Here is a 27,990-nt window from a genome sequence, read left to right on the forward strand (position 1 = left end):
GCCCCGGCTGCTCTGGCTCATGGGGTCACAGGAGTCTCCAATCGCTTTCATGCCAATCAGTTAATTTTCAAGCTGAAAAGGATCACCAGAGGCAACATTTGACTTCATTCCCTTGGGATACACCCAGCCTGGCTTTCCACAAGGGCTCAGGCTCTTCATTTCCTGACTGGAGCACTCAGATGGGCATTTTGGCACACGGTTGATGTCTGCAGCTCCATCCAGACAACAGATACAATAGAGCAAGAGCTGACTTGAGGACTAAAAAGCTCCTTTCTGCCTACTTTTCCCATCTCTGATAAGAACCACAGGCAGACACAACAGTTTAGCAACGACGTGAGGTGTAAACATCCCCCAGAGCAGCTACAAGAGGCAGTTCTCCAGGGGCAGAATGAAAAGCTCTCATTTATTAAGTCCCAAAAAGGGGCTGGAGCGGGACGATTTTAAGATCCTTTCCAACCCAAACCTTTCGGTGATTCTACGAGTCTGAAACGCCTTTTGGACAGTGACTCCTGCTGGAAAGGTGAAGCCAGCACAGCTACAGCCCAGGCGTTGGAGAGCCGTGATGTCCCCATGCAGGAGCCAGCACTACCCCCATGGCCAGGGCTTGCACTGCACTTTCCTCTCCAGCAGCTCTTGGGGGAACCACTGAAATACATCAGCAATTCCTTCTGCAGCCTCCTCAGGAAGGAAACGTGAGGCACCAGGTGAGTGGCCGGGCAGAACATTGTTCCATCTCTGTGAGATACCCCAGGGCTTTCCCACACTAAAGCAGCATGTCCTTGGCTTTGGTTTCTGAGAGTCTGCAGCACTGAACCACATTTGAGGCTGGCACCAGCTGGAAGCAACCGTTTCACTCCTTCAGTTGCAGAGCACTTGGTTTTATCTTCAAATCATCAGGGAGGCACCAAACACAATGAATGTGCCAAACATCAGCTCTGTGCTGGCAAGCCCCGCTCTTCCAGGATCCTCTTCACGCTCTCCACAATGGTCCACACCTCTGCCATGGCACCGCGACCTGCAGGGGAACAGCAAACCACACACAGTGAAATCCCAACACAGGAGGGACGTGGAGCTGCTGGGGTGAGACCAGAGGAGGCCATGGAGATGCTGCGAGGGCTGGAGCAGCTCTGCTCTGGAGCCAGGCTGAGAGAGCTGGGCTGGGACAGCCTGGACAAGAGAAGGCTCCTGAAGGGGAGACCTGAGAGCAGCTCCAGTGCCTAAAGGGGCTGCAGGAAACCTGGAGAGGGGCTTGGGACAAGGGCCTGTAGGGACAGGCCAAGGGGAATGGCTTGAACCTGCCCGAGGGGAGACTGAGCTGAGCTCTTAGGCAGAAGCTCTTCCCTGTGAGGGTGCTGAGGCGCTGGCACAGGGTGCCCAGAGAAGCTGTGGCTGCCCCATCCCTGGCAGTGCTCAAGGCCAGGTTGGACACAGGGGCTTGGAGCAAGCTGCTCCAGTGGAGTGCCTCTGTCTTTACTCCTGCAGACTCTCCCCGAGGGCCCCGGATTTCTATAGCCCCAGAAGGAGTCAGGACAAAGGAGGAGTTTGCTTTGGTAGATGAGGATTGGGTTAGGGATCAGCTATGCAAACTGGACATCTGTAAATCGATGGGTCCGGATGGAATGCACCCACGGGTGCTGAGGGAGCTGGTGGAGGTCATTGCTAGGCCACTTTCCATCATCTTTGGTAAGTCGTGGGAAACGGGCGAGGTGCCTGAGGATTGGCGGATGGCAAAGGTCACACCAATCTATAAGAAGGGCAAGAAGGAGGACCCGGGTAATTATAGACCGGTCAGCCTTACCTCCATCCCTGGAAAGATGATGGAACAACTTATTCTTGACTCCATCACTAGGCATATCAAGGATGAGGGGGTCATTAAGAACAGCCAACATGGTTTTATGAGGGGGAAGTCATGTATGACCAACCTTATAGCCTTCTATGAGGAAGTGACTAGGTGGAGGGATGAGGGTAGAGCGGTAGATGTAGTTTTTCTTGATTTCAGTAAGGCATTTGATACTGTCTCCCACAGCATCCTCATAGATAAGCTAAGGAAGTGTGGGCTTGACGATCAAGTAGTGAGGTGGATCGAGAACTGGTTGAAAGGAAGAAGGCAGAGAGTTGTGGTCAATGGCGCAGAATCTAGCTGGAGGTCTGTGACTAGTGGAGTTCCTCAGGGGTCGGTGCTGGGACCGGTGCTGTTTAATATTTTCATCAATGACCTGGATGAGGGAACTGAGTGCACCCTCAGCAAGTTTGCTGATGACACAAAACTGGGAGGAGTGGCTGACACACCAGAGGACTGTGCTGCCATTCAGCGAGACCTGGACAGGCTGGAGAGTTGGGCGGGGAGAAACTTGATGAAATTTAACAAGGGCAAGTGTAGAGTCTTGCATCTGGGGAAGAACAACCCCATGTACCAGTACAGGTTGGGGGGTGACCTGCTGGAAAGTAGTGAAGGGGAAAGGGACCTGGGGGTCCTGGTGGATAGGAGGATGACCATGAGCCAGCAATGTGCTCTTGTGGCCAAGAAGGCAAATGGCATCTTAGGGTGCATTAGAAAGGGAGTGGTTAGTAGGTCAAGAGAGGTTCTCCTCCCCCTCTACTCAGCCTTGGTGAGGCCGCATCTGGAATATTGCGTCCAGTTCTGGGCCCCTCTGTTCAAGAAGGACAGGGAATTGCTTGAAGGAGTCCAGCGCAGAGCCACAAAGATGATTAAGGGAGTGGAACATCTCCCTTATGAGGCGAGGCTGAGGGAGCTGGGTCTCTTTAGCTTGCAAAAGAGGAGACTGAGGGGTGACCTCATCAATGTTTACAAATATGTGAAGGGTAGGTGTCAGGATGATGGAGCTAGGCTTTTTTCAGTGATATCCAGTGATAGGACAAGGGGCAATGGGTGTAAACTGGAACATAGGAAGTTCCACGTTAACATCAGGAAGAACTTCTTTACTGTAAGAGTGACAGAGCACTGGAACAGGTTGCCCAGGGGGGTTGTGGAGTCTCCTACACTGGAGATATTCAAGGCCCGCCTGGACAAGTTCCTGTGTGATGTACTGTAGGTTACCCTGCTCTTGCAGGGGGGTTGGACTAGATGATCTTTTTAGGTCCCTTCCAACCCTTGGGATTCTGTGATTCTGTGATTCTGTGAAGGGGTCCCTGCCCGTGGCAGGGGTTGGAGCTGGATGAGCTTCAAGGTCCCTTCTAACCCAAACCAGGCTGGGATATTGTGAAATCCGGGTCCCACAGAGACACGAGGCGTGTGCTTCCCCTGTCCCACCTCCTCTCTGTTCCACACACTGCATAACTGCAGCAGATGAGCTGCACAACGGTGGCACAGCGCAGCAGAGCTCACTGCGTATCCCCACGTTATTTCCTTGTGACCCAAGAGAAAGGACCGATGGAAGCCAGAGCATCTGCTCAGTCCTGGTTCTGCAGGGGTTCTGTGGCACGGGTGGACATCAGCAGGGGAGGAGAGTGAGAAGAGTCTTACAGGTTCAGTTCGTAACTCAGAAGTCCAGGCAGAAGCACAAGTTCTGCAGTCAATGGAGAGGCAGGAAACCTCAACAGGCAACTCAGATGACCTTCCGAAGCACCTCGTGCTCCCAATCATCCCCAGAGGAGCCTGCATCTAACCCTTGACTGCACAGGGAGTTACAATCTCAGCTTACACCACCCTGGGGGCAAATGTACAAAAGCACCACAAAAAAAGCAAATCCCCTGTTCCACCTCCTTTCTCCACCATAAACCGTGTGTGCATGCTCAGGAGCTTTCTGAAATGGCCTCTGCCTAGGAAAAGCAGACGTTCAGATGCTCATCTGGCACCCACCCAGTCCAGAAGGAAAAGCTTTCACATTTTGTTCTGTGCAGCACTCGGTCATCTCCAAGCATTACTCCCAGGATTCAAGCTGGTGCAGATCCAGGACAGCTTTCTCTAATGTGGGGGGAAATGGACTGGTTTGGTGCCAGATGAACATCTGAAAGTCTTTTTAAACTTAGGTTTAGAAGTTTAAGGCCAGAGAGCATTAAATCACGTTGTCCAAGCCTCTGTACTGAACTCATGCTCAGTCCATTCACTCCTGCAGTTCCCCTGGGGCTGAGGAAGGATACTTCTCCCACCAGCACATCTCCATTGGAAGATTGAAGAGATGGATCTCTATCAATCTTCTGTCCTGCTGGCTCTAAACATTGGAAATATGTGCTTTACTGGGCATCAGAAGTCAGTTTCTCACCTGAGCTTTGTCTGGGACAGAAGGTGTAGTTGGATACAGAATCCCACACTGGTTTGGGTTGAATGGACCTTAAAGCTCATCCAGCTCCAACCCCTGCCACGGGCAGGGACCCCTTCCACTGGAGCAGCTTGCTCCAAGCCCCTGTGTCCAACCTGGCCTTGAACACTGCCAGGGATGGGGCAGCCACAGCTTCTCTGGGCACCCTGTGCCAGGGCCTCAGCACCCTCACAGGGAAGAGCTTCTGCCTTAGATCTAATACGAACTTCCCCTGCTTCAGTTTGAACCCATCACCCCTGGTCCTGAGGATTTGTGGTGAAGAATGGTATTTTTGGAAGCAGAAGAATGGTATTTTTGGAAGGAGAAGAAAAACTGGGTTTCCCTGCAATGTAAGCCTGTGAATGCCTTTCAGGCCTGTCCATCCCAGGGTGTCTGGAGCATCCTGTGAACAAGCTGCAGGCAGATGTGGGCCCTCCTGTTCTCCTCACCTCAAGGAGAGGAGCTGCAGTTGCCAGGTCCTGCTAAACACGAGACATTCCCTGCCTGCCTCTGCAGAGCTGAGAACATCTCCAAGACCTGCCTTTGTCCTTCACCACCCATTTGCTCAACAACTTGGGCAATTCCCAGCTGGATTCTTAGGTTGAGCAGAGCCTGTCTTGCAGCACAGCTCATGCCTACAGGTGTGAACCTTCTAGAGTGTCAGGCTCTAGAAATGCAGCCAAGGGTGAGGAAGATCCCAGCAGTATGGAAATGCTTTTGCAAAGGGAAATTGCTGCAGGCCCATGGGTGGGATGGCACCTACCAAAGCTCCCTTTATATCGTGATATAAAGACAGCATTTAACTACCCAACCAAGGAAACAGTTTAGTTGTCAACTCAATTTAACTGATGATTTGAACTCTTTCAGGATCTGGCCCAGGTCAGACCAGCCACATGAGTGAGGACATAATCCTCTCTGCAGCAAGCCAAACCACAGCACCAACAGACAAAGCTGGGGCAAACTGAATCTCCTTCCTTGTGCAGCAGCTGGGTGAGCTTTGCTACCTGCTGCTCGGGTGGAAGCTCTGTGGATGAAACCCACATTAAATTAGTGGAGAGGAACAGGCTTTGGGGTGAAAGGCCTGAAACAGAGGGGATGAGAGGAAAAAGGCAGTGGTGGAGAGTGTCTTGCATCTTAAAGAGACCTGGAGTCCATCACTGCTGTGCTGGAGTTCATTTGCTTCGGATTAGCTCCAATGGGGTTGTTGGTTGAATTTGGGCTGGAAATAGCGTTAGGAACACTGGGATGTTTTCCTTCTTGCTGAGCAGCACTTACAGAGTTGAGGCCTTTGCTGGTCCTCACCCCACCCCACCAGGGAGGAGGCACAAGGACTTGGGAGGGGACACGGAAGGACAGCTGACCCAAGGGCTATTCATATGCCATGTGACATCACTTGTAAGTGATTTCATTTGCATCACTTGGGTTTCTGGGGTTTATTTCTCTCTTATTTTCCTTTTCATCACAGTTTATTCTTTTATTTCCATTATTAAATTGGTTTTCTCTCAAGTTTTCTCTCTTTTACCCTTCTGAATCTCTCCCCCCATCCCACTGAGGGGAAGGAAGTGAGAGGCTGCATGGGGCTGAGCTGCTGCCTGGGCTTGAACCAGGACAACAACTGCTTCACTGAAATTTTCTACAGGAAAATCCTGCCTACAGGAAAATCTTGTTAGGAATTGACTCACAAACACAAGTGGAGGCTCAGGGATGCAAAACTGCACCCATTTCATCTGTGGAGTAGGGATGTAACACCACAGCTCAGCCTCAGGTGCATGAACCTGCAAGCAGCAGCACAGGACCCATGAGGAGGCACTCAGCTGCTTGCTATGGGGATGGAGATCCTACATGTGTACTGAAAAGGACGAAGGGAAGAAAGAAAGGACAAAGAAGTGATGCCAGATGCTCTTCCTGCTTCTGCCAAAACATCTGTACAGGATGACCTCTTTTGGGCAGTTTCCCTTAACATCGCTACAAGTATGTCAGGAATTTGATGTCATCAGGGCTAAAACCCCAACAGAAGCATAAATGTCCAGGGTATTTCAATAGTTCCTGAGTTACTTGACTACACTCACCACAGCGTAACTATTTCTTAGTCTCCTGCTCCAAAACCACCCTCCAGAAGCATTGCAACCACTTAAGAGTTCAGGAACTAAAGCCAGCCCTAGGGCTGAACTGTGAAGAGCATTTTAACACCCTGTCTCTGCTACAGCCTGTTTATTGAATCCTGCACGAGTTGGGGCTGTTAAACAAAAGTATGAGTCCATTACTGTGCAGGTAAGAGCAGATTTGCTATTATGGGCTAGAACTGGGTGATATTTTCCAATCTGGCCAAATTGCTTGCATAAAACCCCTCCTCAACCCCCCCCCCCAGTCAAAATACCTCCAGTTAAAGCAGCTTCTAAAACACAAATGAGATCATTTCAGTGGTATTTCTTAGCACTGCAAGTGAAGCTTTTCGAAAGTGGGTGTGACAACACTCCCTCCCCACCCTCTTCCACTTCACAGACAAATCTGATGTCAAAACCCCAAATCAAAACTCATCTGGGAAGCTGAAGAGTAACCCAAGCAACAAACACCAACAGATGTTACATGCACATCCAGCTACATCCTCAGCCAGGACTGCAAAGTGCTTGTTGTAGTCACATTAGAGGTCAGGACACCCATATCCCAGGCTGACAACACTCACCACAAAGCTTTCTTTCTCTTTCATCTCCTCTCTACTTGAGTGAGTGTTTCTTTGGAATCTCAGGCCTATCTCACAGCTCATTTGAAAGCTTGGCTTGGATGACCTCTTAAGACTACTAAAAAATTAATGAATGAGGATAATAGATACCAGCCAGCACAGGGGAAAGCTTCAGTTTGTTTGTGTCAACCCCAGCAGTGAGCATCTGCTCGTGATATACTATTATACAAGGGGATATATGTACAGGGGGGTAAGTAAACCGTATAGAAATGTAGAAATGTCCATACAGGGGAATATATAAACCGTATGGGGGGGTTGTACAAGGGGATACCAAGTTAAACTGCTTGATTGCTTAACATTTATATCGCTCAGCAAATACCTATCTTGTTTACCATGCAGTACCAGAGCATCAGCTACTGATAAGGAAAGACAGTTACTTAATTCCCGTAAAAAAAACAGCTTTTGAAACTTGGATACTAACCAGACTCCTGAAGACTCCTAGAGAGCATGCGCAGCAACTAAAGGTGAAAAGTTTAGACCGAGGAAGACTCACTTACTTCATCCTGAGACCCCTGCCCAACAACCCCCAGGAGGCTCTGCACACACGCAAAGGACTTTTTGCTCATTATAATACAAAGCGGGAATAGGACATAAATATGTATAGGCGTATTGAGTAACCTGATGCATATGAATAACTTTAGAGGATAAATGTAAAGGGAAGACGACACTGAGGTGCGCATGCCTTTGGAGGACCCATTCCCCCATGCGCCTCAGCTGAATAAACGCATACCTACTTTACAACTTGAACGAGCTGTGGGGTTTTAATCCACGTATCACTCCTTGCAGTTCAACATGGGGAGCACCACATGACAAAAGAATGCACTTGTGCAGGGAAGAAAGAGCCAGAAAGCTGGCAAAGGGACTGACCTTCATCTCCACACACTAGTTTCTTCACCACGCAGGGGATCTCTGTGTAGCCAAAGCCTTTCAGCTGCTCCACGTGCTGTGCTGTGATGGGATGCTCCCACATGGCTGTGTTCATTGCTGGGCAGAAGAGCAGAGGTTTGCTCAGATCCCAGGCACGGATCACACAGGTCTGCAAGAGAAGCCAACAGGTTCAGCTGGTGGCTTGGCTTTCCCCATTCCCCCCCATCACTTGGCAGCACAGAAGTGCTTTCCCAGCCTGGGTGTCACAAGAGGACCAAAAGCCTCAATCTGTCAGTGCAGATGTAGTAACGCACAGGCAGATGCATGGGGCTGATGCTCATTTGTACCACATTCCAGCAGAGCTCAGCTCTGACAGGCAGAAAAGATAATGAGGCTTCAAAGAGGATAGATCCCATCCTGCAAACAACCCAATGGCTGGAGCAAGGCAAGCTGGAACACGATGTGTGCAGGTTGCCAGCCCATTTGGAGGACTGAGAGGAGCTGAAGGGTGGCCACAGGCCACATCAGCTACGGAGAGATCCCCAGGCAACACTTGAGCTGTGGAGCCAAACACAGCACGTTGGCAAAGCTATGCCAGCTGGACGTGTAACTCCTCCCAAGGGAAGCACTGCTGCTTCCAGGGTACAGAGGATACCAGAACACACGTGGGCTGCAGCAGCAGCTGCTGGCAGCTCCTGTGTGCTACAGGGACTCACAGCTGACTCCTCTGTCATACAGAGCTCCCAGATAACCCAGTATCACCTTGAAAAGATGAAAGCTGGTTGCTCGTACTGCAATGTCCATCAGCTTCTCTAGGCCTAGAGGCATTTAAATCCTGCAAAAGGAGCTTCCCAGGTAGGAACAATCCCTGGCGCAGGGTCTCCACTCAGATCACAGAGTACTTGGAGAACTCTGCCCATCCTTTCTTGTGTCCTGTGATTTGAACCTTTCCCAGCACAGGGAATTCTGCCAGCATCTGTTCTAACTTGCCAGCCAGTACCTCCAGCACTTGCAGGAGCTTTCTCTTCCCTCCACAAGGCTCTCTGAAAACACTGGCAGGAGTTTGGGAAGCCATGTATTCCTAACACCCTTCCTGAGCTCTTCCCTCTGTTACCACCATGGCATCTATAGTACCAAAGGGACCTAGAAGGACAAGATATTGCTTGTCCCTCCCCACAGCTCCTCCTGGCTTCTCTCAGACCCTCAACTCATAAAAATCAGGGCTGTTGCCCTGCATTGACATGCGCTTCCTCTTACCTGAAGAGCTAAGTTGGTCACACAAGGCTCTCTGGATGTGATGCACTGCCCTCCATTCCTAGTTCTAACCTCCATGCATTACCACTGGCTGATGCACCACAGCAACATCTGCAGCTTCCTGGCACATCTTTATGGTGGTTAATGCTTATGACCTCTCCTAATGAAGACCTAATGCCTGGACACAGAGCATTCAGCCCTGACGGAGGTCCCTATCAGTCATCAGAGGCCCACATTCTCTTTTAATGCACTTTCTGATCAGCCTTTAAGCACTTTTGATACCAGAAAAAACAAGCCTGAACAAGCAAAATGCCCTCTAGCTGCGAGTGGAAGGTGAGTGTGTGTTTGCCTTGGAGTGCTCCGCAGTTAGGTGAGGGAGGAGGCGAGGGAGCAGGAAGTCAACAGTTTTATCAGATCTCACAGGTGTCTTTTCAGATCACATCTAAGAAATGCAGAGAGGAACTCAAAAGTGAGCGCAAGTGCGTGTGTGCACGAGTCTGCGTGCACAGGCATGGCAGAGAGAGGGTGGGGGTAGAAAGAGCAATAAAAGAAAGCGAAAGCAGGAAAGGCACAAAGCAGGGACTGGGAACTGACAGAACAGAGATGGAGGTGAGGACTGGAAAGGGATGCAGAGAAGGGAAGGGAGGAATGACTGTTTGAGAAGGAGCCACAGTGGAGGAAGAGCGAGACAAGCAGATGAAGTGGGAGCAGAACATGCAAATGTGGCTGATCTCGCTGCTGCAGAAGCACAAGTTTCCGTGAAAAGAAAGGTCAGGCAGTCTAACACTGGGAGGTGAGAGAACTCGCTGTTACTCACCAGCAGGTTGTCACAGATGCCATTGGCAAGCTTTGCCAGCGTGTTTGCATCCAGAGGTGCCACCAGCATCAGGTCAGCCCAGCGCCTGAGCTCGATGTGCAGCACAGGGTCCGAGCGCCCCTGCCACAGCTAGGGAGCAGACAAGGTGCAGGTTACCAAGCCCTCACTTGAACAATCCCATAGTAACCACCACGTAAACCTACTCTCACATTGAGACCTGAGAGTGTGGAGAACCAGAGACCCAGTGCTCACTTGTCTGAAGGCAATGTTGCAGCTACATTCAGGGATCACAGTTAAGGGACAGCACCGCTGTGCTTGGAGCTCTACAAACTGGTGTCCTTCCCCTGCGAGGACAATTCACACATCAGACAACCCCAGATTTCAACTTGCAGGAAAGAGCTTTCCCCATCCACTTCCCACTCACATCATCCCTCAGCTTCACTCTTGTTTGCAAAAGCCCCCCTCAACTTGTAGCGTATCTGAGTGGAAGGAAGGGCTCCATCCTGTCAGCAGCTGAAGCCAGGCAGGACCAAACTGGGGGCACATTCCCTGAGGAAGCCTTGTTGTTTGTAAGCTCCATGATTCTTTGAAGTGAAGCTGTCCACTGGCTTTTATGAGGTCTAGACCCCTAATTCCACAAGTCCCTTCCAGTTAGGATGCATACTCACAGCAGCATTCTCCTAAGTACAGCAGTGAACAGTCCTGTTGGCTTTCTTCAGGAGAGATGAGGTTTGGCCAACAGGGCACTTCCCTCCTCAACCAGCTCTAAACTCTAAAGCTGAGCTGCTCAAAAGAGTCCTGGTCTCTTCTTAAGAGCACAGTTAACTGGGAACTTATGTGGGAAAGCATCAACAGAAGCAGCAACAGCATCAGGTGCTTAATCTCCACGGGACACACACAACCACAGACCAGAAGAGGTGCATCAGGGCCACAAGCTGTTCCTTCTCTAAGTCACTGGAAACCACAACAAAAAGCCAGCCTCCAGAAAGCTGGTGCTTCCTGACACCGCTTCCAGCTCCTCCCTGTACTTGGATCAGGACTGCCACCTATCTATATATATAATATATACAAAACCAAATGCTGATGTTTATACAATGAGCCTCTTCACACACAGGAACTCTCAAAGCATGTCAGCAAAGCTGTAGTGAAGAGAAAAAGCCATTTTACAGGGTCTAGAGATGTTCACAGCCCTGGTAACTGAGCCATCCTTTGCTGGAATGGCTCTTCTGTGTATGGACATGACCACACAGCACGGACTTCCAAGACAAACAGTGCTTCCAGCAGGAAGGAGAACCTCTCTAACCTCCAGCCACCTATCCCACTAGTGCATGGCACCTCCAGGAGCTGGTCTGCTCCTCCCTGCGAGCAGGCAGTTTCCCAGCCCCACACTAGGCTGTTTCAAACCAGTGTGGGCAGCTGGGGAACACCACTGATGCCCGTAGAAGCAATACTTAGTGCTAAGAAGAATTAAGCTCTTGCTTTTGTGACAAGTGTGACTCAGACTAACCCCAGACACTCTCACCACGACTCTGCAGTGGCTTTCTTGACACTTGCTGAGACTCCTCTTAGAGCTGTGGATAGTGGCTGAGCCCAGGGTGGTGAGAGACCACTGCCACCCTCACTGCCTTCCGCAGCCCACCCAGGGCAGCCTGTGCTTCCTCATTAACAGCATGGTTGGAACCATGTTCTTGGAAAACCAGACTCCAAAGCATTCATGACTAGAATCATGGAACGGTTTGTATTAGAAGGGACCTTAAAGCTCATCCAGCTCCAATCCCTGCCATGGGCAGGGACCCCTTCCACTGGAGCAGCTTGCTCCAAGCCCCTGTGTCCAACCTGGCCTTGAGCACTGCCAGGGATGGGGCAGCCACAGCTTCTCTGGGCACCCTGTGCCAGCGCCTCAGCACCCTCACAGGGAAGAGCTTCTGCCTAATATCCAACCTGAACTTCCCCTGTTTCGGTTTGAACCCATCACCCCTTGTCCTATCACTGCAGTCCCTGATGAAGAGTCCCTCTCCAGCATTCTTGTAGCCCCCTTCAGACACTGGAAGCTGCTCTGAGGTCTCCACGCAGCTTCTCTTCTCCAGGCTGAACAGCCCCAGTGTTCTCAGCCTGGCTCCATACAAGAGGTGCACCAGCCTCTGATCATCCTCATGGCCTCCTCTGGACTTGCTCCAACAGCTCTGTGTACTTCTTACACTGAGGACACCAGAACTGCACACAGTGCTCCAGAGGAACAAGTCTTGGCCCAGGATTAAAGCACAAACAGAAGTGGTCTCTTGCAATGAAGCACTTCTATCTGCTGTTCAGCACTTTAACAAGTGAATCTCCCAGGAGCCTGCTTTTTTCCTGAAGCATGACCCACTGGCCCTCTGGAAGCAGAAGGCATGAACGCATGACAAAGCTACTTGAATTACAAAACCTGTGGCTGCTCGGGATGGGACGGAAGCCTTTGCAGTCTCCCGTGGAAGCACAACTCACCTGCCATTCATCTTCATCACTGTAGAGGGTGACAGGAATCTCCTGGACGCTGTAGAAGTGCTTTGCTCTCTCAGTGGTGACCACCTTCACTTCGAGCTGATCAGAAAGAGGCAGACAGACCAGTGGTTAGACTTGAGGACAACCCTGTCAAGCTGGGCTCGAGCCACAAAACAGCTTCTCAGGGAAGCTTCCCCCTTTCACAGCTGAAAGACCACCACAGGTATTTATGGGAGCCAAAGACTCATTTTAAAGCACCCTAAAAGAGGCAGGCCGGTTCATGTGGAGCCAGTTCACGTGTTCATGGGGCCAGTTCCCAGCAGGGACAGCAGAGAGGCCAGAGCAGGTCTGAATGAGGTGCAGAGTGCACAGAACTTCAGAGAGGCAGCAAGAAGCAGCAAACCAAAGCTCAGGGAAGAATGCCCTTTAATCTCTCCAACATGCCTGCCAAAGGGCATAGGAGAGCATCTTGCCTCCATGGGATCCATAACCACAGCACACAGGACTGCCAAGGGGTAGCACTGCCTTCAGGGCACTTGCATCTTCCCACACTTGGAGCCAAGAGCAAACAGTGCTGAGTGATTGAAAGAACTGCTGAGGGACAAGAAGGCGAGTGGGGCTCAGCACCCGCACCAAAAGCAAACCCATTGCTGCCATGCAAGGCTTCACAAGGAAGAGGGGGCTTTGGAAGACGGACGAGCACTTCTTGGTCTCATGGACGACCCTGTGAACCTCTTTCTGTCCCTCTTGTGATGATCTCCTGGTTCCAGATGTGGGGAGATAGCTACAGACCACTAGGTCCTGCCTTTTAAAACCAGGTTAGTTAGACTTGCTCCAGCCAGGGATAAAAATACCACAACCAAGTCAGAGCGGTGTCTTCCAGCCTTCCTATCCCCGCTATCAAGGTAAGATGCTGGAAAGAGGAGAAACTCCATAGGTATGTTCACAGCACATGGTTCCTGTGCAGCCAAGCCAGGAAAGCAGTGGTTTCCATAAAGAAAAGGGTGAAAATATAGGAAGGTGTTCTCTGAAACCCTAGATAAACCTGCCTGCCTTGCTGAAAGCCAGTGGAACCTTCAGTTATACAGTGTACCCTGGGGATGTTGGTTGGTCAGTGAGAAGCTCAATATGAAGCTGTTGGAACGAGTCCAGAGGAGACCAGAGAGATGCTGCGAGGGCTGGAGCAGCTCTGCTCTGGAGCCAGGCTGAGAGAGCTGGGCTGGGGCAGCCTGGACAAGAGAAGGCTCCTGAAGGGGAGACCTGAGAGCAGCTCCAGTGCCTAAAGGGGCTGCAGGGAACCTGGAGAGGGGCTTGGGACAAGGGCCTGTAGGGACAGGCCAAGGGGAATGGCTTGAACCTGCCCGAGGGGAGACTGAGATGAGCTCTGAGGCAGAAGCTCTTCCCTGTGAGGGTGCTGAGGCACTGGCACAGGGTGCCCAGAGAAGCTGTGGCTGCCCCATCCCTGGCAGTGTTCAAGGCCAGGTTGGACACAGGGGCTTGGAGCAAGCCTAGGATTGTATGGTCTGTTCATGGACCTTTACTCCTGCTGCAGGACAAGGGCACAGAGTTGGAACTGGATGAGCTTTAAGGCCCTTTCCAACCCAAACCAGGCTGGGAAACCCTATCACATCCCTTGGAGTTTATTTGACACACACTTATGAGATGCCAAGGTGCCCTATGACATGAGATCCTTTCATTTCCTCCTGTAGAAATCTCAACAAGAGGAAAAAGGGGGGTTTCCCCAGTTTTTATGTGTCCCATGACCTGATCAAAGCTGTCACCCTGGCAAATGTCACAGTCAAATGCCACAGCCAGCTGCCTGCCCCATGCACACAGCACGTCAGTGTCAGGGTGGCTCTGCTTGTGCTGGTCACCCGTGGTGCAGGACATGCAACTGTACATCCACCTGCAATTCTTCCCAGGGATACCCCTTCAAACAAGAGACAGGCCAACACATGGACGGAGAGCTCTGTAAAGACTGGTAATGTGGAAGATGCCGCAGATAACAGCGAAAAAGAACGCTTTTCCTTGTTATCAGCCACTTTCAACCACTCTCTGCTCCTTCAAGCAGTTCACAGTGCAACGTGCTTCTATTGGCCCAGCAGAGAGATGGGGAGAAACCAGCCTCACCAGAACTCCTTCTCACTAAAACCCTGTGGTCTGAGGAATACAACTGATGCAGCACTGTCTGCTCATTTGTGCTAAAACCTAGTGCCAGAACCCTCCAACCAGCTATCTTCAGCAGCAGTGGTTGAAGTAACAACACGTTAACCTATCTCCCCGACACTATTTGACTGGGAATGGAGCAGGGTTGGTTATCTGCATCTTATGTGACTAGAACAGCATCTGGGAGCAGGTGGAAAATCACAGGCATATCACGGGCTCCAGTAATTTTCCCCACTTCCTGAAGAGAAAAGGATGGGAAAACACAGCTGCACACAACACCGCTATTTGGTGCTATATGTGGTTCTTTGCCTCTTCTAAATGTCTGCTCTTCTTCAAGTGAGCCTAACTTGGAATCACAGCTGCGCTTCTAGTGCTTCTGAGTGTGAAGATCACATTCACAGCAAGCAAGTGTATGGTTTCCATGTTAACCTCAGCTCACAGGAAGCTCACTCTTTGGAGCCAAGCAGTGACACCCACAGAGGTGCTAACGCTGCTTTCTGCCCCTCCGCGGGTCTAGCTGAGGTGTTAACCTCACAGCCTGCAAGATGCTATTTCTCTGGTGATTTTAAAGAGCAATGTGCAGCTTCAAGGGGCATGTCAGCTCTCTGAAATGGTACCAGGAGGCCAGGTCTGGGCTAAAAGTTGTCAGCAGGAATGTTTGGTAGCAGTAGTCTTGTTTTCCAGTGAGACAGAAGGAGTTTCAGGTGATACAACTCCACCTACCACATATTTTATCACTTCAGTTGTGTCATTAGACAAAATCTAGACCAGAAATACCCCTCTAAGGGTAAAGGGCAGAAAAATCCCCCCAAAAAACACTCTGCTTTTCTTAAAAAGATCATTTCAGAACCATCTCCACTCTTCAAAGCATAAGCCCAGGAACAGGGAATTGGGCTATGGAGTTCAGCATCCAACCCACTACAAGCCGGAGCGTAAAAGAGTGATGCTCAAGGACCTCACGTGGTAACAATTCCACCACTCTCCCAAGAAAGCTGCTCTCTAAGTTAATATTCTCACTAATGAAGGTTTTCTGCTGGGGTGGGCTTCTGGTTCCCTTGTTGTTCTGAGCAAGACCTTCAAGTCCCTCCAGCTATGCTGGGAAGAGATCAGTGTTCTCAAGATCACTTAAGCCTCCACAGCTTTTTCCTTCTATTTACCTGGCACACCCTCTGTTTGCCTGTGGATATATCTCTGCTTAAATAGTAAAGCCAGTCTAGCCACACTCCAACTCCTTACTGGAGAGAGTTCAGACTGGTCAGAGTTCATTTGCTTGGAGCACTTAAGCTGATTCTCCAGACTAAACCTGACTGCATAAGTGTTCTCCTGTGCTCCCCCAGTTTCACTGGTGGCTGGTAGAGGATCCTCCTGTCACAGATGTTTCTGTGTGGGGTAAAGGGCTGTGCATGGTTTTTCCTTCATAGACTTCTCAGTTTTGACAGCAAAACCTTCACAGACTGAGCTTCAGGAACAACTGCTGAAGAGAATGAGGAGCTCCTCTGGTAAATGGCACTTACAAGCTGATGTAGAGGTTACCTGGTAGGAGCACCATGAAATGGTTTAAACCTCGAGGTCCAGATGAGAGCCTGCAGCTCCAATAGCAACACATTTCCCCCACTGTTGCCTTTTTTTACAACTAACCAGCATCATTTTTGCCACTGTACTCCTGCCAGGCTGCTCAGAAATTCCAGGCACCAGCCTGAGATCATCAGCATAGGAGTGTAGGACGACCATGAGAGTTACACACGGTGTCCTGAGGAGACCCTTTGGGCTGTCCCCCTGCAACACCAGGTGTAAGGGGAATAACCTGAAAGGTGGAGGCTGCTGCTGTCTGGATTTCCTCCATCTTCAGAGCGGTTAAACAAAAGGCATGATGGAGTCACCTCCCCTATCACCCTCAAGGAGCTGTGAAAGTTTAATGAGTGCAGAACCATGCTGCCAAGTTGTTCACCAAAGATCACTCTAGCCAAAACAGCAATTTAAACTAACCACTCCAGTTTCAAGCCTCCAGCCACATCTCCTTCAGTATCAAAGCCTTCCCCTGCTCCTGCCCTGCTTCCTTTTAGAGTTCTGTTCCATCAGTAAAGAAATTGACTTGTGCAAGACAGATGAAACTGCATGGAAAAGTCACAGTGGCTCAGCAGGCTTTGAGTCAGGCCTGGAAATCACAGCACAAGTGAGTAAACATATCATTTAAATTAATAAATGAACTACCAGGAGCTCCTTGGGAGCAGCTTTCTGTGCCACTCTTCCTTCAGGCTATAACCTTTGCCCCCACTAATCACTTCAGGTCAAGTAATAAATTAACTGAGGCCCCTCTCTCCAACCCACCATGCCAGCCCAAAAGCTCCCTGCATCCTCAATACCCTTAAAGCTTGGACACCAACAGCTCTCCAAGCCAACACCAGCCAGACGCATCAGAGTTACTCAAGGATCATACCTCTTCTGACTCTGCATTAATGTATCTACAAGGTAAAGCCCGCCAGATCATCCTAAAGGAGATTCATTGAGCAATCTAACCAGTATCTGCATATTTAAGTGCACCATTGTGTTCCTGCCACTCTTTTAGTGCTCCAAAACCATTTGCTCCACTTCTTAAAAGCCAAAGGTTTTCTATGTTTTCCTCTGACTTTAGTCTACAGCGAAAGTTCATGCATTTCCCTCCCTGATTCCAGTCACTACTGGCCTCTGCTGGACACCTCTGTTACTCCAGACAATAAACCCTTAGTAAAAAACCAAGTGCATGGGCACATATAGCACTTTGTTACTTCTGCCCATACAAGATCTGGTTGCCTTTTGCTGGTCAGCACCTTTGCAAAGTCCACGCCTCACCTACAGGGAATTGCGATATCCTACCCAGAGATTTCCCATTCCAGAAACTATCACCTGTGGCTGTGGCCAGAGCTGATAATTTGGCTGACAAAGACATATTCCACCAAAAAACCCCAGCAAAGCAAGGACCTATTCAATCATTTCAGAGAGAGTTTGGCTGAGCTGAACAACGGCACTTTCATAGTCCAGAATCCAAATGTTTGCCTATGGAAATACCCTGGAATAGGCTCTTTAAGCCTGATGTGAAGCTAAGTGTAGAAATATGAAATGAGAGGAAATTGACTGACTTTTAAACCCAGGAGGAAGCTTCCCGCAACACACTTTCAGAGGGCTCAAAGCCAGAAGGAACTTTCCATTCCATCAGAAGCCACACAGTCCCTCCCTCAAGAACAGGACAACACCAACTTTACAATGCTCTACCAACAGCTTTACTCACCCCAGTGATCTTCAGCAGCTCAGCGATGAGAAGGGGCAGCTTGAGGGCAGCCACACTCCCAGTCACACCCACCAGGACGCGGTAGTTTCTCTGCGGCATGGAGCAGCTCTTCCCTGCAGGAATCCCTAGGTCTGGTGGGGAAGAGGGCTCCATGTTCCCATCAAACACTGCAAGCACAGGAGAACAAACACACTGATTAACGGAGCACAGCAGGGCTCTGTTGGCAAGCACTTAAGCGTGGACTAAGCAGGACCTGGAGTAACTCAGCCTGAGGATGAACACTCAGACCCTCATCCACAAAGCTTCCAAGCACCAGCAGAGCTTTACACATAGCTGAAGCCTCCTCCTTCTAAGTCTCTCAGATACTGGTAAACACAAGGCTAAATCCCACACAAGACAGACCTCAAGAGCATTCCGAAAACTCCCAGAACAAAACATAACCTCTCATGTGTTGAACGTGGTTCAGAGTTCCCAATACATGCAGCTTTACTGGGAAGAAGACAGCTCCCATTAGAAGCAGCCTCCCTTCACAGTCTGTGGTGAGCAACAAGTGCAGGGAGGCTTTCTAATAATGAAGAATCTGGGGCTGCCACACTGATAAATCCCCAGTGAGTGCTCAGCTGAGGAGGAGTGCTCCTGAGCAGAACCGATGCAAAGGGCTCTGCCTCACAAGTCATTAGCAGAGAGGAAATTCAGTCCTTGAAACAGCTGAAAGCGTGTTCCTGGCAAAGACTGGGATTCAGTAGCGCTTGGTCCATTCGAGTGTTCTTCAGACAAGGCATTTTGGGTTGGAATAAAGAGACATTGGTGCTGCCCTTGTTTTCATCACCAAAACGAGTGACAGAAACCAACCCTCCCATCCCCATCCCAGGTTCAGTTCAGGACCCAAACCTCTGCCCCTGCCATCATGACAAGCACAAACACCCGCCCGGTGCAGCAGCACTGACACGCGCTCCTTCTCCATGCTCCGCTTGGAATTAACGAGTTTAAACGTTCCTCAGCCTGGTTATAAAAGGAATTACCAAGGTAAGAGCAGGGCTTCAGCTGAAGCTCCCAGGCACTGATTAGCAACAGCAATTAGAGGCGAGGAACCGCAGCGAGTGCATCAGCAGGGCGGCTCCAGAGCCGCTCCATGTGTTCATCTATGGCTGATGAAAACCAAGTTAACACCATCCCAGTAAGGAAAAGATCCACTTCCCGTGTGATTACTGACAGTCATGCACCGAAGCGCCCACGTTTAAAGCCTGGGGGATAAGATGTAATTTATTAATAGACAGCCTACAATAAGGGCTATTAGTGATAAAACCAGAGCGGGCCGGGCCGGGCCTGCCTCCCGCCCGAGCCCAGCGCCGGGGTACCGGTAAGGAGCCGCCAGAGGCACGCTGCCAGCTGTTTAACGCCGCGGTGATGCTGCAAACAGCGTCAAACGGCGGCCGAGGCACAGCACAGACCCCAGGGACCCCGGTGGGCTCCGAACAGCGGACGAACGTCGGCCATGTACCAGCAGCGGCCTACCCCGCACCGTCCGCCGTTGCCCGGCAACGCGCGCCGGCCCCGGAAGCCGAAGGGCACGCTGGGAAACCCTGATTGGTTGCGGAGGGAAGGGGGCGGCCCTGAGGCGGTGTCATGGCGGCGGTCGGGGCCTTTGGGCCTCGCACCGCGGGTGCTGGTGCCCCACAGCAGCCCGGTGACGCCCGCTCCGCAGGGACGCTCTGCAAGGGCAGGCGGCAGCAGCCCCTCAGAAGCTGCGTGAGGAGGAGCGTAGCCCGCAGGGCGGGTTAGAGGTGGAGCACAGCCCGAAGGTCACTGCGTGTGAGAGGACGGAGCGGGGGCACGGCGCCATGAGCCGCTCCCGGTCCCCGCACGCAGCAGCGGGCAGCACCCGGCGGTGGGAGCCCTTCCGTGCGGGAGGCACGCATCCGGGGGGAGGCACGTTAAAGGGCTGCCCGTGCCTCGCCAAGCAGGAGCAGGGGCATCTGCAGCAGGGGACGGTGCCGAACCCTTCCACACACAGCTTAAAAGCCACATTGGTCAGCTGGAAATAAGCACGGAGAAGGCAAAGAGGCAGAGAGGGCTCTGCAGAAAGCAATGGGGAGACCTCGGTGAAACCCCTCATCTGCCAAAGCACCCACACATCTCCCACCCGCGGTGCTGTGATCCCAACCCAGGTGAAGAATAAGGGTGCAGGGGTCTGGGGTCCTGGCCAGCCCCATGGCAGGGCTGGAGCACCGGTGGCCGCAGGTTGAGGAGACAGAGCGGAGAGGAGGGTTAGGTGCTGAAGCAATGTCTGTTAGTTACAGCTCGGTACAGTTACCATCAATGCAAAAGGTGAAGTCACTTTCATTGCATCACTTCTCAGACATGGATGACAGAGCACGTGGTTTGGCATAGTCAGTTTTCGGCTAGCTAGAAATGAATTGCACAATATTTAAACCTGATTAAGTACATAATAGGCTCAGCAAAGGATTACTTTTCTCCTTAGGTTTTACATGTATATACACACACACACACACACGGACAGGCAATTTATTGTTAGCTGCAGTTTAGTCTTAGGAGGAGACGACTGTCCACTGCAGAGTGACTGAAGTGACATCCTTAAGAAGGGAGCTTGGCTTGGGATTCGGCTTGGGCTGCTTTCCTAGGACTTGGGAGAGAAATTTGGCATATTTAAAGTGCATTTAGAATCTGAAAAGCATCTCTGAGAAGGAGCTTTCCCTGCTCCTGGTCCGGCAGCATCCATCAGCTCGCACTGACAGCCCAGGAGGTGTTGGTCTGAGCTCAGCTGCCTCTGCTGAGGTGCCACACCATTATTTAAAGCCCAAACTAACCCCTACCTGGGCATGAATTGGGGGCTGACAGGAGCAGGGATTTCCACACCAGCAGCTCAACTGAGCAGGAATCCTTCTCCAGCAGCCTGGAGGTTTCCTTATGCTCCTGCACACCTCAACAGCTAACAGGGACAAATCCTGCCCTCGCTATTTACACAGTACACAGGTTGTATGTGCTTGATGTGACCCAGAGCCTCCGCCAAGAACAGCTCCTCTGAGAAACACTGCCCGTTCTGTAGCTGCTTTTCAAGAAGCCTTTACAAACCAGCCTCAGGATGCAGAATCCGGAATGGAAAGGTTGTATCCCACAAGGAAAAACCTGTCCTCGCTCCCCAACACATGCACACACACGCAGCACACCGGGGCTCCTGCCCATGGACACACACAAATACTGGATGGAAGCTACTCATTTACACCACCACACACGGAGAGAAGTTGTAGATCCTGAGCCAGGGTGTAGGGTAGGAATCTCTCAGCTTCCAGCCTATCAACAGCAGGATGGAGGGGTTCTTTTCTACCTTATCCCCTCTTTTTCTTGGTTAATACTAACCCAGCCAGCCACCTCCTGGTTAAAAAGCAAGGGAAAAAGGTGAATTCCCGGGATGGCTTGTCCTTGCCGAGACAGTGGTGAGTGGCTGGGTGCTACCAACTCAAAGAGAAAACTCACACACATCAGAAACCTGTGGCTCAGAGCTTATTCCAAGAGGGAAAATGGGTGCTGGTTGCTATTTGTATCTTTCCCTTTTGGGAGTGGGGGCTTTTGGCTGATGGAGTTCTAACATACACCTATCACCACAGGAATTAAAAACCACCACCACCATACACTGGTTCACAGGGAAAAAGAAGACACGTGAACGTACATGTAACTACCACACACACACCAAGAGCCCTGCAGGTCAGCTCACAGCCTCTTCAAAATGAAGGAAAGGAGAAAAGAAAAGCTCCAGACAGTAACGGGGGGTGGGGGGGGGAAAGAAGAAGAAAACAAATCCCAAATGATCTCGTTACAAAGAATAGGAAAAGAACCATTATGGTACACTCCAGCTTTCTGGAATAGCTGCAGAAATCCGGCTCAGCCTTCCTCCTCCTCCCTTTCTCCCCAAGATCTGGTGCCTGAGGACAGAGTCCTGCCGCTCACATCTCGTTGGAGTAGGTGTAGTTGGGGGTGGCTGAGTACTGCGTCTCGTGCTGCATCATGGCCCCCTGCGCTGCGCCCATGGCCGCATTCTGCGCTGCCTGCTGCACGTGCGGGTTCTTCCATGCCCCCGTGGTCCACTCCTCCTGGGCTTTGCTGAAGCTCCCGCCGCTCCCCCGGTAGAACTTATGCACCTGGGAAGAGAGAATCCAGAGGGATTGAGGGCCTGCAGCTCACCCCGACCTGCCAGGGGAGCAGCAAGGGAGCCCTGACATGCTGCAGCACCTCCATACCATAGTGAGGGCGATGAAGGAGAAGACAGCCATCCCTGTGAACAGCACAGTGGGGATGAGCATCACCACAGCTGAGCCCACGTTGGTCCCGAAGAAGGAAATTGCTGCAATCCAGCCACTGCAAGAAGAGCAAAACAACTGGAATGCTCAGCAATGTGGGCCTCCCCGGCTGCCAGCATCCCCCTGCCGCTCCTCACAGCACCCACCTGAGAAGCCACTTGGGCACCAAGGGTGTTAAAAACACACCAGGAGGACACAGCACCAGTGCAATGGTGATTTATAGAGTCCCAGCCTGGTTTGGGCTGAAGGGACCTTAAAGCTCATCCAGTCCCAACCTGTGCCACAGGCAGGGACCCCTTCCACTGGAGCAGCTTGCTCCAAGCCCCTGTGTCCAACCTGGCCTTGGGCACTGCCAGGGATGGGGCAGCCACAGCTTCTCTGGGCACCCTGTGCCAGCGCCTCAGCACCCTCACAGGGAAGAGCTTCTGCCTAAGAGCTCAGCTCAGTCTCCCCTCGGGCAGGTTAAAGCCATTCCCCTTGGCCTGTCCCTACAGGCCCTTGTCCAAAGCCCCTCTCCAGGTTCCCTGGAGCCCCCTTTAGGTACTGAAAGAGTGTTATAAGGTCTCCCCTCCTTGCACCCAACACAAGAGCAGCACCTTCCTTACCAGACACCCCAGCCAGGAATTCCCACCGCCTGGATAATGCTGATCACCAGCTGGGCCATGAAGGTGAAGAAGAAGGCCATGAAGCTGAAGGAACTGTCTGTCCTGCAAGAGAAGGCTCAGTCACTCCCTACACCTCCATCCCTGCTGCACCACAAAGGGAGGGAGATGCTCCCACGTCTCAGACCCTTGAGGGGCAGAAGGTGCTGTGGTTTAGTGAGAGGGTGGTGAGAAGCAGAGCACCAGAGCACAACTAAAGACAAGGGAAAAACTGAAAGAGGCTGAAGGAACACTTGGGAAAGCCACAGGGCATCCAACCCTCCCCATGGCTCAGCCAGCTCTGCACATCAGGCCACTGGGCATCCGTGTTCAAACACAGCTCTCTGCTCACACCAGCCTCACTCATCCCATATGGGGAATAAATACACCCCCAGCTCCTAGATCTGGGAATACTGCACTGGGGATCAATCTCAGCAGTGGGATAATCAATACAAGCACCGTGAGGACTTGTGGAAAGCTATAAAAGAAGCCTCAAGGATGGGAGGGGAGGGCAAGTTGGCATCCAACTGCCTCCTTACCACTCCCCCAGCACTTGGTGGAGGCACACAAAGGATGTCTTTATATTGCATGGCCTCAGGGCATCCCAAACACCCTCGCTTTGAAGGTTAGAAAGTAAAGCTAAAGGGCTGGACAGAAAGAGCAGAAATACCCCCAGATCTTCAGGCAGTGCCCCAAGCTAAGCACTAACCAGTTGGGAAGGGAAACAAACCCAAAAGCCCATGAGAAGCCAGGCTGAGGAGTGAACACTTACTTGAAAGCTTTGTAAATAGGTCTAAACCAGCAGACATAGGAGCAGGGCGTAAAGAGAATGAGCCAGAGAATTGCCAGTCCAAAATTAACAGCTCCACCGCCTCCAATGAGCCATGCGAGGCAGCCAACGAGATTCACTGCCAAGGTGATGCTGTTCACTGCAAACACACACACACACACACAGAGGGAGCAGAGGAGCACGGACACAAGGACGTCAGTGAGATACGAGAGACCCCAGGGATGCCCGTGTGGGGCTGACCTCCAATCCTGGATGGATTTCCCTTAAATTAAGCTGCCTGAGTGCAGGAAGGGTCCCCAGGCTGGCTCAGCTTCAGCTGAGGAGCAGGGGAAAACATATATTGCTTAGAACTGTGATGTGTTAAGCAGGTTGGGAAGAGCCACAGCCTCCCGCTGCCTGCAATCTGGAGCACGTTTCCCCCACCAAGAGGGAGCAGGAGGAACCCAAGTGCAGCTCCTTCCCTGCCTCCAGCTACAGCTTTGCTTGTGGAAGAGCTGCCTGAGCTGCAGCCCCCAGGAGCCGGTGCGCTGAGCTGCCTGCGCCCGCCTCGGCAGGTCAGGGGGCAGCCCTGCCCGGGGTGAAGCGGCACAAGGGCCGGCACTGTGCAGCCCGGCCCGGCGGACACAGCACAAAGCAGAGGAGCCTCAGCTGCATCCTGACGCCTCGGGCTCTTGAGAATGATTCATTATTTGGAGGAGCACGAAACCCCTCCCACTGCTGCCCACAAGAGAGCTGCAGCTGCAGGAGAGGCAGCGGGGCACTCGCTGCTCCCTGAGCACCCCCAGGGACCTTTCAGCCTCTGCTGGGTGCTTGTGGGCGCGTTACAGAGCAAGAACAGCCAGATCAGGCTGGGGAGGGAGCTGGACACCCCCGAGACAGCTACCCCAGGGAGGCACAACTTCTTTGGCCTCCCTTTGCATGGAAGGGCTGCACAAAGTGACAGGGGAGTTATCCGAGGGACATGTTCCTGATGGGATGGGGCCCCCAAAGCAAGGTACGGCCCTGGGGGTGCTGTACCAGAAGCAGAAAAGCCTAACGTCTGCAGTGCCAGCTCAGCTCCCCACAACCTGCCTCCAAAGCACGTGGCACTCCCTGGGCATCCCAGCTTCCAAAGTTCAGGGGAAACGCCTGCTTAAGGAACTAAAATCTTCTAAAAAGGAATAGAACGATGGTGCCAGCTTGCCCTGAGCAGCACACACACGTTTCCACGCATGGTGGGGTGTGATCTGTCCCTCCATGGCTCTTCTCCCCACTCAGGGTTGGTAAGGATGAGAGGTGAAGGGTAGTTTCAGGAGCTGGAAGCCAGTGAGAGCTCTGTTAGCACAGCACGGCACACAGAGGCATGCAAGAGGAGCAGGCAAGAACTGGCGTGGGGGAAGCCGCAGGCTCCCATGGTTTGGATGTCAAGGTCACCCCAACAGCCCTTGGGCACTGAGCCAGCTCCACACCTCCACCCTGGAGGCTGGAAGGGCTGAGCGCATGGGATGCTGCAGCCCACACAGAATCAACGAGGTTGGAAAAGCCCTTTAAGCTCATCCAGTCCAACCACTCCCAGCACTGCCAAGGCCACCACTGCCCCATGGCACTGAGGCCTCATCTCCACAGTGTGTGAACGCTTGCAGGGCCGGTGCCTGCAGCCCTGCCCTGGGCAGCCTGTTCCAATGCCTGAGCACCCTCTGGGGCAGGAATTGCTCCTCAGCTCCATCTAAACCTGCCCTGGTGCAGCTGGAGGCCGGCTCCTCTTGTCCCATCCCTTGCTCCTTGGGAGCAGAGCCCAGCCCCTCCTGGCTCCATCCTCCTGTCAGGCACTTGTAGGGAGCGATCAGGTCCCCCCTGAGCCTTCTCTTCTCCATCTGAACCCCCCAGGTCCCTCAGCCGTTCCCCATCACACTTGGGCTCCAGGCCCTGCACCAGCCCCATTCCCTTCTCTGGCCCCGCTCCAGCCCCTCAATGTCTCTCTTGTAGCGAGGGGCTCAGAGCTGAACACAGGATTCGAGGTGCAGCCTCACCAGTGCCCAGTGCAGGGGCACAACCACTGCCCTGGCCCTGCTGCCGCACTGGTGCTGATGCAGGCCAGGATGCTGGGGTTTCTTGGCTGCCTGGGCACAAGCTGCTCACGTTCAGCTCCATCAATCGGCACCCCCAGCTCCTTTCCCATGAGCAACTTCCCACCCCCCCAACAGGTTTTAATGGGAGACCCCAAGGCCTGCAGGGGCAGACGGGCTTCCCCTGACCTTGCTCTGCTCTTCCAGCCAGGAGCTGCCTTTGGAGAGGAATGGAAACCACAGACCCTCCCGAGCCCTTCTCGGCCACTCACGCATCCAGAGGTAGTAAAGCCGCTTGGCCATGGTGCGGTGCTGCGGCGGGATCTCCGCGTCGAAGTCCTGGTAGAAACATGGCTTCAAGGGGATGAACTTCGGCAGGGGAGGGAAGTTGTTCACTTTCTCTGCAACAGAGTTTCACCGGCATTGGGCACTGCACAGAGCTGAACTAAATCCAGGTTTCCCAGTGGGTCTTGTTCAGCCCTAGGAATTGACGTGTTTCATGCAGGAATTAAGGATTTCCCCTCATAATCACCACCCCCAAGCATCAGACAGATTTAGCCCTCACTGGCCACGTGGATCCTGCAAACACGGACACCCACAACACTACCAGGGACTAATGAGGGGATGTGATGTCCAGTAACGCCTCTTTTCAGAGGTGCGGGGCAGCCACACCAGAGCTCCCCGTACCTGCCATGCTGGCACACGCTCAGCCTCGCCGTTCCACAGGAAGAGCAGGGGGGAGAAAACCCGGGAGCCTTCCCAAAGCTGCAGGAAAACGAGAGAAAACGAACGATGTGAAGAGCTTCCACCTTCCGCCTGCTCCAGAACAGCTCAGGGAGGCGCTTCGCTTTGGCAACAGAGACGCGCTATTCCCGCATCCAGGCTGTCTGCTGGCACCTGGCTGGCAGCAGAACAAATCCTGGCTCCGGCCTGAGGCTTCACACCGGTAAAGGCAGGAGATTAAGAGAAGATCCAGTGATGTGGGGCAGGGCGCAGGCTTCGCCTCCCACTCCCGACTGACCTACATCCAACGCCCGGGAGAGGAGCCAGGCTGGATGGCAGGGAAAGGAAGAGCCCCATAAGCCATGAGGCAGCCTGAAACCCTTAATTTCATGACCTAGCCCCCAAAACCAATTGATTTCTTTATCAATTCCCATGTTTACAAAGCATTCCAGCACAGGGAACTACCGGGCTCCGTGGTAGCACCCATCTCTGCAAGCCCAGTTCCAGAAACCAGGCCGGAAGGGAGCAGGGAAAGCAACTGAAAATACCAGCTGGAAAAACCCAACAACTGAGTGGTGATTGTCACTAATGAGTCACTTGAGCGCTGGTTTAAGGATTACTCACGGCATTCGGAACCTGGTGCTGTGTCTTGCAGGTGGAGCTCAGAAAATGAAGTCGAATTAAAGCAAGGATGAAGAGGTTTGCAATCCGAGCCGCTCTGCCCATCCCACCTTGTCCTCTCCCAGGCTATCCCAGGTGGACAAACAGCAGCAGGGAACACGTTTCTCAATGCGCGGTGCTTGAGGATCAGATCTGGGGGGGTCTCCTCTAACTCCGAGCCCCCCAACCATCACAAGGCAAAGCAATCCCGCCACGTGCCATCGCCCGACACCCGACGGCAGCCCACGGATGGCTCCAGGAATACGAGTGACGTCTCCCGGGCACGTGTGCCGGGAGCAGGGACACGCGGCTGGCGTGCCCCCGGCCCGACTCCGGCTCGGCAGCTTGGCAAGGACAAGGGGCACCCGCACAATGTAGGGGGGAAAGCGCGATTTGGGGGAGCGGCTGTTGCAATATGGGGTTTGCAAAGCTAAAACGCACGGATTCTGCAATGGAACACGGAGGAGGAGCCCCGACACCGGCTCCGGCTGCCAGCACCGCACCGGGCGGCCCGGGCCGCTATGGGTTTGGGCTCGGCGCGGACTGGGGCCCGTGGGTTACCCACGGGGGTCGCACGCACCGCCCCCCCCCCCCCGAACCAGACGTGGGCCCCCCGCAGCGGCCTGGCTACGGGAGAACGGCGGCCGCGCTCCCGCTCGGTTGCCGGCCCGCGGGTGCCCCCACGCCACGCACCCCCCCCCCAACGGTGGGCTGCAGGCGGGGGATGGGTGCAGGGGGCGGTCGGTCCCGGCGGGGGTCGCAGCTGAGCGCTGCCCCCGAGGCCGCTGCCCCCGGCCCCGGCACTCACCCGGTGTGCTCTGACCGTGACCGTCCCCTCCGGTCCGGAGCCGCGGCGGGTGGCGGCCGCCCGCCCGCCTGGCGCTGCTCCTGCCGCAGCGGCCGCGGTATCGCGAGAGTACAGCGCCGCCGCTGGCCGGGCTATGGGGGCAGCGCCGAGATCTCGCGAGA

The 27,990-nt window shown here is 52.8% G+C and overlaps 2 protein-coding genes across 11 annotated transcripts; both read right to left on the reverse strand.

Annotated features, from left to right (window-relative positions):
* Window positions 1-373: 373 nt before the first annotated feature.
* PPCDC (phosphopantothenoylcysteine decarboxylase) lies at window positions 374-20,247 on the reverse strand. 10 transcript variants are annotated; one of them, XM_065689020.1, is made up of 7 exons: window positions 19,298-19,496; window positions 18,869-19,090; window positions 17,847-18,013; window positions 12,419-12,514; window positions 9,938-10,066; window positions 7,867-8,035; window positions 374-1,015 (listed from the first exon to the last, which is right to left on the reverse strand). In XM_065689020.1, exons 3-7 carry the CDS (start codon window positions 17,997-17,999, stop codon window positions 930-932), a joined length of 633 nt encoding a protein of 210 aa, XP_065545092.1. In that variant the 5' UTR covers window positions 18,000-18,013; window positions 18,869-19,090; window positions 19,298-19,496; the 3' UTR covers window positions 374-929. The 10 variants fall into 10 exon arrangements, with proteins under 10 accessions (XP_065545092.1, XP_065545093.1, XP_065545090.1 ...); XM_065689021.1 differs by having other exon boundaries at window positions 18,869-18,994; window positions 19,205-19,496; XM_065689018.1 differs by having other exon boundaries at window positions 19,205-19,496.
* SCAMP5 (secretory carrier membrane protein 5) lies at window positions 20,171-27,962 on the reverse strand. Its single transcript, XM_065689028.1, has 7 exons — window positions 27,830-27,962; window positions 26,326-26,403; window positions 25,911-26,039; window positions 23,576-23,732; window positions 22,768-22,869; window positions 22,103-22,220; window positions 20,171-22,003 (listed from the first exon to the last, which is right to left on the reverse strand). The coding sequence occupies exons 2-7, from the start codon at window positions 26,330-26,332 to the stop codon at window positions 21,809-21,811; spliced, it is 708 nt and encodes a 235-aa protein (XP_065545100.1). The 5' UTR covers window positions 26,333-26,403; window positions 27,830-27,962; the 3' UTR covers window positions 20,171-21,808.
* Between the last annotated feature and the right edge of the window lie 28 nt (window positions 27,963-27,990).

This window comes from Lathamus discolor, chromosome 8, assembly GCF_037157495.1.
Source record: "Lathamus discolor isolate bLatDis1 chromosome 8, bLatDis1.hap1, whole genome shotgun sequence".
NCBI lineage: Eukaryota > Metazoa > Chordata > Aves > Psittaciformes > Psittacidae > Lathamus > Lathamus discolor.